General features: G+C 46.5%; 1 protein-coding gene across 1 annotated transcript; it reads right to left on the reverse strand.

The window, feature by feature from the left end:
• Positions 1 to 495: 495 nt before the first annotated feature.
• LOC309565941 (small nuclear ribonucleoprotein F-like) lies at positions 496 to 759 on the reverse strand (the record flags this gene model as incomplete). Its single annotated transcript, XM_082270970.1, has 1 exon — positions 496 to 759. The coding sequence occupies one exon, from the start codon at positions 757 to 759 to the stop codon at positions 496 to 498; it is 264 nt and encodes an 87-aa protein (XP_082127096.1).
• Positions 760 to 8,805: the final 8,046 nt, after the last annotated feature.

The following is an 8,805-nucleotide window of genomic DNA, read 5'->3' on the forward strand; positions in this document are numbered from 1 at the left end:
ACTTGAAAAATCTAAAGTGCCCATTTTGAAGGCTTATGTGTAAGTTAATGGCCATAAAAAGGGTATTGGGGCCCAGGTACTGCTCTGGGGGACATATATCAATGCAAGCATTTTTTTTTTTTAAAAAGATAATTTTTAGAGGAACAATGATTTTCATGATTCTTAAAGTGAAATAATAAAAATGAAAAATTCCTTTAAATATAGTGCCTGGGGGGTCCTCTTAGTCTGCCTGTAAAGTTGAGCATCTGTACTATGAAGAGAACCTGCTGAAGCAAAACTGACATATATAAAGAAAAAGAAAATGACATTGATTTTCCCTGCAAGCTTTCTTTATTTTGTAAACAACAGCTTAGGGAGCCAGTCTGTATGATGAGGCCACAATTTAGTGCACTCAAAAAAAGATTAGAGATTTTTTGATAAATTCTGGTTTTAATTTTTAACAAAACATACAAAAAACAATGTCCAACAATAATCTCAAAAGAGAAGTTTCAAAATCTATTTTGAAAATTTATTTGGAAATTGCTTTATTCTCTCATCTCGCCATCTTCTTCCACCATAATTACAGCTTATTATAACTTCTCCGAGATGTCCAGACAATGCCCCATCAATATACTCTTCTGTATTGGTGAGCTGCATGTTCATGTAGCCATCCACAGAGACCAGGTATCCCTTGTATTCCATAACCCAATTGAGTTTCACTATTACTGGCTTACCAGTAAGGCCATTAAAGAATGGCTTTGGGTTTAGTGGCAAACTCATTCTGCCGCCTAAGCCGCCTCTGATCTATAGACCAGTGAAAGGAAGAAATCCTTTCCACGTGGAATGCCCTGAGAACACACTGCCGAAGAGAGCAGGAAATGGCTAAAGGTACTCTTGATAAAAGCAAGAATTGGCATTTCTGTAAAAAATTTAAATGATATGCACCTGCCAAACAGGTGCGGAAAAAAATGGGCTTTGGGTGTTGGTGGTGCCTTCACACTGTAACCCTATAGAGGTACTTTTGATAAAAGCAAGAATTGCCTTACTGTAAAAAATTCAAATGATATGCACCAAACAGGTGCAGAAAAATTGGTCCTTGGGTATTATTTGTGTAGTGAAATTGTGTATTGTGTATGAAACCTATACCAAAAAATTACTTTAGGATAAAATCAACACCCACAAAGCTATGCAGCCTATACAGTCTTGCAGATATTTCAGATCCAAAAACATTTATTCAGTGACATTGGCATCAGGGGCTTGATAGCTGCTGCTAATGCAGGACAGATTCATTTTGAGAAATGTCAGTCGGTCAACAGAGTCTGTGGACAGACATGCTCTTTTATCTGTCACGAATAGAGTTGAGCGAACACCTGGATGTTCGGGTTCGTCAGGTTCGACCGAACTTGAAAAAAAAGTCCGGGTTCGTGACCCGGACTTAACCCGAACTTTTTCCTGATCCCGAACCCTATTGAAGTCAATGGAGACCCGAACTTTTGAGCACTAAAATGCCTCTAAAACAAACATGGAAAGGGCTAGAGGGCTGCAAATGGCAGTAAAATCATCTTAGGAGCATGGCAAGTGCTCTGCAAACAAATGTGGAAAGGGAAATAACTTATAAGAACATAAAAAACAGAAAAATAAAAAATAATCATCTTGAATGATGTAGGAGGAGGACGAGGCCCATATGGAGTAGGAGGTTGAGGTGGCGGTGGATATGGCGGTGTAGGTGGAAGCGGCGGCAGTGGAGGAGGAGGACGAGGTAGCCAATGCTGGTTTTGGTTTTTAATTAAAAAACAATTTAAATTCGGGTACACCCCAAAAGAATAAGAAAGATCAAATCCAGCAATGGCTGGGTAAGGCCGGTATACATGTCTATTCTGCACAAGGTATGGACAAGTCCTGTGGGATCCATGCCTGGTTCATTTTAATGAACGTGAGCTTGTCCACATTGGTTTTGGACAGGCGGCTGCGCTTGTCTGTGATAACGCCCCCAGCCGTGCTAAATACACGTTCAGATAATACACTGGCCAGCACCTCCAAGGCGTAAAGGGCAAGCTCAGGCCATGTGCCCAATCTGGAGACCCAGAAGTTGAAGGGGGCAGACCTGTCATTCAGTACGTGTATAGTACGAGTCTGGCCTTGGTAAAGGTATGTGTCCCTGGTTGTGGGCCGGGCTCTCCAAAAGCTGTCTAAGTTCTGAGGCTTCTGGTAGGGACGGGGCTGCACTGGTCTTGCCAGGGACCGGGATTCTGAAAAGCCTGTGGTGTATGTGCCCCTGGAGTGGCAGTCCAAGGGTGCCATAATTCACGGTGGATGGCAACACTATGAGTATGGCACCAAGGACACTGCACTTCCTACACACATTTTTCACACCTGCCTCTAGGGCCGGGCCTTTTGGTCAGGAGTCAGGACCAGAGGAATTTTTTGTTCCTGGCCGAAGGGCCTGCCATAGTATTGCAAAGTGGCACTAACCTTGCATTTATGCACTATCCCTTTCCCCACTTTTATGTGTTGTGTGTCTCACGTTTTGTGTTTTTTATTGTGGCAGTACACTTTATTTTGCACAGCGTGATTAGTAGGGTGTAGGTCCTTGGGCCTGTCCCTGAAAGTCTTGGGAGGGGGTGGATATGGCCTTCTGGGTTGGTTTGCCCTCTCTCATGGGGTCTCTCTTCGGGAGAGCCCTACCTAGTAGTGGTCTGTTTCAGCAGACCTCCTAAAGAACAGGGCTGCCTGGTTTTGGCCGGGTTAGCCAGTGTAAGTACCCCAGTCCCTGTCAGGAGCCTTGCGCCCTGGGGGATCAGGGTCAAGGACCATGTGTGCACCCTGTGCACTTTTTTGGTGTGCACTTTTTATGCACCCACCGGCTGATAGTCTGAGTGTGTTCACACACAGGGGCTTAAAAAAAAAAAAACTGCTGGTGGTCCTGGTTGTTGTGGCGTGCCGACAAAGCTTTTCCACATTTCATACAGGTGGTGGCGGTGCCCTGGCTACGTTGGTGACCCCCTCCTCCTTCTCTGCCTTGTGCTGTCACTGTTCCCCCCCGGGGTCAGGTGGGAATGCCACCAGCTTCGCTTCTCGAGTCTTGACCTTTTGCCTAAGATCAAGTGTAGTATCTGTTGTTATCAGTTATCTGGGTGCCACCCTGCTGTGAACATGGTTCCTTCTCCTCCATCTCATCCTCATCCTCCACCTCGTCATCCTCCAGAACTGTGCCCTTGCTGGACAATTGTGTGCCTGGTGTTTGTGGGTGCAGGAACCCACCCTCGGAGATCAAGTGTAGTATCTGTTGTTATCAGTTATCTGGGTGCCACCCTGCTGTGAACATGGTTCCTCCTCCTCCATCTCCTCCTCATCCTCCACCTCGTCACCCTCCAGAACTGTGCCCTTACTTGACAAATGTGTACCTGGCGTTAATGTATGAATGAAAAACTGAAAAATAATTTTTTTACCCTAAATACTGTAAAATAATTATTTTCCCCTCACATTGGTGCTTTTTTAAGAGCAGGTTAGAAAAGCAATCTCTGTCTGACATACAGTCTTTAAAGTTAAATATGAAGGACAAAATGTTTTTTCTTTTTTAAATGCAGATTAAGCACACACATATGCACTGAGGTTGCATGAAATGTGCAGCACCACACGCCTAACAGCCAGGTTGAATACTGTTGTTCTATTCCGCTATTGAATAACAAAAAAAAAAAAAAAAAACCCATTTGAATGAAAAACTGAAAAATAATTTTTTTTACCCTAAATACTGTAAAAAAATTATTTTCCCCTCACATTGGTGCTTTTTGAAGAGCAGGTTAGAAAAGCAATGTCTGTCTGACATACAGTCTTTAATGTCTCTTCAATGCAGATTAAGCACACACATATGCACTAAGGTTGCATGAAATGTGCAGCACCGCACGCCTAACAGACTGATAAAATGTTCTTGTTTCTCCCTTCTCCTCCTCACTTGGCTCAGGTCAGGGCATAAAGATCGTTCCACTGCACCCCCACACAATACAATCAATGTAAATCGCTGTCTGATTAAAGCAGATTGTTCCTATCTATGCTTTCCCTAAAAGCAATCTCTCCAGCCTGGCCCTACAGTAAACTCCTCTCTCCCTCTTGGCAAAAACATCGTTCACTGCACCCCACAAAATTAAATCAATGTAGATCGCTGTATGATAAAGCAGATTGTTCTTCCTATGCTTTCCCTACAAGCAATCTCTCCAGCCTTGCCCTATAGTAAAGTCTTATCTCTCCCTCAGCAGCAGCAGTCAGGAACCTCTCCCTACAGTAGTATTAGCAGAGTGACTCGCAGCGCTGTGTGACTCTAGCTTATATAGAGTCTGGGTCACATGCTGCACTGGCCTATCACAGCCATGCCATTAGTAGACATGGCTGTGATGGCTTCTAGGGCACACTAGTTAAACGCTTGCTGATTGGCTGCCTTGCACCTGTTGAAAGTTATCTCTTGGAACGTCAGGGGTTTAAACTCTCCTCACAAGCGGTCCCTGGTTTTCTCCTTCCTCAAACAATATAAATCTCATATTATATGTCTCCAAGAAACCCATCTTATCGCCCCTAAACATTTAGCCCTGAAAAGAGCTTGGATTGCCCATTCCTACCATGCCTTTCATACTTCCTACTCCAGGGGGGTCTCGGTCCTTGTTGCCAAGTCCCTCCCAGCGGAGGTGCTTCGCGTAAGGATGGACCCAGAGGTCAGATTTGTTCTGTTGTCCCTGCAGATTGGCCGTAATGTCCTTAATTTAATTAACCTATATATCCCTCCTCCGTTCTCAGCAGAAATTCTTAACAAAGTTACTTCCTTTACTCTGGACTCTCCATTGGGTCATGTCCTCTATGTGGGGTCTTCAATGCAGTGATTGACCCTGCCATGGACCGCTTGCAGGGGGAAGGGCGTATCTTCCAGTCCCTGCTGGACTGAATTCAAGTATATGGTTTGGTGGACGTGTGGCGCTGGATACACCCTGACACTAGACAATATATGTGTCACTCTGATTCTTTTAAAAATATGTCTCGTATTGATATGATTTTTGCTCCCCCTCACACCCTTCCGCTCGTCACTGGGGCATCCATCCTTCCCTGTGGGATTTCGGATCATGCCCCGGTGATGGTGGAACTCTCTATTCTGCCAGCTTCCAGCCCTCCACTGTGGCGTCTCAATGCTCATTGGCTGACTGACCCTACAGTTCTAGGCGCTTGCACTAAAGGGGTCTCGGAGTATTGGGAAACGAACTTGCTCACTGCAGACTCCTTGATGGTGTGGGAGGCATTCAAGCCCTCTGCCCGAGATACCTTTATGTCTATTACGGGCATACTCCATAAGAATGATAAAATTTGCACTGAGGAGCTTGAGACTGTCTTGGTAAAGGCTGAGGGAGCTTATACTGCTCAACCTTCTCTACACACACATGCTCAAAGGCTTCAAGCCTGCAGAAGTAATGAACTCCGCTTACTGCACCTTACCCAAAAACGTATGCTGTATACTTCTCAAAAACTGTTTGAACATGGTAATAAAGCAGGCCGGCTGCTGGCCTATTTGGCTCGCCCAGAGTATTCTCCCACTTCTGTCCCGAGGATTCGTGTTTCCCCGACAGAGGTGGTAGATGCTCCTTCGGCCATTCTGGACGCATTTGTCTCCTTGTTCACTGACCTTTATACCTCCACTGCCCAATATGACGATGCCTCCCTGTCTCTCTACCTCACTGACATTACCCTCCCTTCTCTGACGGCTCAAGATACCGAGGACCTCGAAGCCCCACTCAGGATAGAAGAGATATAGTTTGCAATTGGACAGATGCCCAAACACAAACCCCTGGACCTGACGGGTTCCCCCCTGAATGGTATCATTCGTTTAAACACCTTCTTAGCCCCCACCTCCTGCGCACCTTTGAGGCTGCTCTGGCGGCTGGGGTGCTTCCCCCATCAATGTGAGAGGCCTTAATTATTCTCCTCCTTAAACCCTGTAAGGATCCCCTACATTGCGATTCTTATAGACCCATTTCATTGATCAATGTAGATGTGAAGATACTTGCCAAAGTGCTGGCCAACCGAGTGAATAAGATCATCCCTTCATTGGTGCAGGATGACCAGGGAGGTTTTATCCCGGGCCGTTCTACCCGTATGAATATCCGCAGGTTGTTCCATAACTTACAGTACCCACATCCTAATTCCTCGACTCGTGTTATTGTTTCCTTAGATACCTGTAAAGCATTTGACAGTGTAGAGTGGCCCTATCTATTTATGGTTTTGCAGAAATGCGGGTTTGGTCCTCGCATGATTGCCTGGATTAAACTTCTCTATACCGATCCTGTCGCTAGAGTTAGGGTGAATGCTACGATCTCCCCGAAGTTCTCGATCTCCAGGGGCACGAGGCAGGGGTGTCCTTTATCCCCACTTTTGTTTGCCTTGGCCATTGAACCCCTGGCTGTTCGTATCTGCACAGCTCCGAATATCAGGGGTCTGGCTATCGGCTCTATTGAGGAGAGGATATCCCTTTATGCTGACCATACGCTTGTCTACCTGGCGGATCCCTCTGACTCCTTGCGAGCCCTTCTCAGGGAGATGGAGAGCTTCGGGGACTTTTCGGGCTTTCGCATCAATTGGTCCAAATCCACTATTTTCCCTTTGGACCCTGCGGCTGAATTGGCGATTTACCCGGATTCCAGGCTCCAGGTGTCCCGCTCCTTTCGTTACCTCGGGGTTATTGTCCAGTTGCCACTACATTCCTATGTGTCCAATAATCTCTGCCCTCTCATTGAGCTCCACCAACAACGTATCTCTCAGTGGATGGACCTTCCTTTGAATTTGGTAGGGCGAGTTAATATGATCAAAATGATTTTCCTCCAGAAACTTCTGTATGTTTTGGCTAACGCCCAGTGCAAAGTCCCTAAATCCCTTTTCAGCCGGATAGACTCACTTCTGTTAACGTTCCTGTGGCATAAAAAGCCCCCTAGGATAGCTTTAGACACCCTAAAATTACCCATGCACCTGGCTGGCTTGGCTTTCCCCAATTTCTATTGCTACTACCTTGCGTCTCAGCTGGTGGTGGTCCATGATTGGTTGCATCCCTCCTCACATAACGCCTGCTCTACTACTGAAGCTGCCATCGTCACCTCGCTTGAATGTCTTCATAATATAGTATATCGTAGACAAGTCCCCCCCGGTTCCAGGTGCCCTTATGCTTCAGACCACCTTATCCCTTTTTAAAACTGTGATACAGAGGATTCCTGTGGATGCCTGGACCTCATCCCCTAATAACCCGCTCTGGTGCAATCCTGAACTCCCTGAATTGATGTCCCACCCATGTTGCCAGTTTTGGATAGCTAGGGGTATTAAGTATCTCAACCACTTATATGCTGCCCAGGGGTTCAAGTCCTTCCGGCAGCTCTGGGGAGAATTTGGACTACCTGCTTCGGCCTGGTTCTTTTATATCCAAGTCAGACATGCTTTGCAGGCTCAGTTCACTCTGCTTTCAGCTCCTTTGAGCATGTCTGCTTTGGAGAAACTGCTTAGAGACCCTGGCACTATGAAGCTAATTTCACAATACTACTCTTTTTTGATGACAGATTCCAATCCTAGAATTGCAAAGGCACGTTGGGTTAATATGAGTATTGACTTTAGAGAGGATGACTGGACTGAATTCTCTATTACTTATCATAAGTCTGCTATAGCCTCCAATGACAGCCTGATTCAGCTAAAGGTGTTTTATCAGAGTTATTTTACCCCTGGCCGTCTGCATAAATTAGGCATGCGTCCCACCCCTGATTGTTTTCGGGGCTGTGGTCTGCCGGCCGACTTTCTTCACTGTTTTTGGTCCTGTCCAGTGGTGGCTAAATTTTGGGCTGAAACTAATACATTCCTAATACATTCCTGTCCTCGGTTCTTGGTCTCCCTAAGGTCCTTCATCCGAAGAATTGCCTGTTGGGCGTGTTCAGGGACCTGCTGGTTGCCGGACACGTCAAACACCTACTCCGCACTGTATTTTTATGCTAAAAAGGCGATACTTCTAAGCTGGAAGGGTTCCGCGGGGCCTACTGTTGCTGCCTGGCTTCAATTAGTTAACAATTGTCTTCCCCTTTATAAACTTACTTTTGAGTTACTTGGTCGTCCACACTTACCGTATTTATCGGCGTATAACACGCACTTTAATTTAGGAGGGAAATTTTAGGAAAAAAGCTTAAATTTGAAATAAACAGCATTGAACTCAGAAAAATATTTTTTTAATCAAATGCAGTCTTACCAGTGGCCGTGAATGCAGCCTCATCAGCGCAGTGTTCATGCAGCCTCATCAGCGCAGGGTTCATGCAGCCTCATTAGCGCAGGGTTCATGCAGCCTCATCAGCGCAGGGTTCATGCAGCCTCATCAGCGCGGTGTTCATGCAGCCTCATCAGTGCAGGGTTCATGCAGCCTCGCCAGCGTAGGGTTCATGCAGCCTCGCCAGCGCAGGGTTCATGCAGCCTCCTCAGCGCAGGGTTCATGCAGCCTCATCAGCGCAGTGTTCATGCAGCCTCATCAGCGCAGGGTTCATGCAGCCTCATCAGTGCAGGGTTCATGCAGCCTCGCCAGCGCAGTGTTCATGCAGCCTCGCCAGCGCAGTGTTCATGCAGCCTCGCCAGCGCAGTGTTCATGCAGCCTCGCCAGCACAGTGGTATTTAAAAAAAAAACAGGCTGAGAGGCAGAGGGGGGGGGGGGGTTTGGACCGGACCAAGGAGAAGCAAGGAAGAGCGACCGCTGTATTCAGAGGTCCCGGCGCCTATGATAGACATCACAGGTCCCGCATCCCGGCATTGGACCACTGTGCTGTCTATCATAGGAGG

The sequence above is a fragment of the Pelophylax lessonae genome, assembly GCF_965119305.1.
Source record: "Pelophylax lessonae genome assembly, chromosome: 10".
NCBI classification, from domain to species: Eukaryota; Metazoa; Chordata; class Amphibia; order Anura; family Ranidae; genus Pelophylax; species Pelophylax lessonae.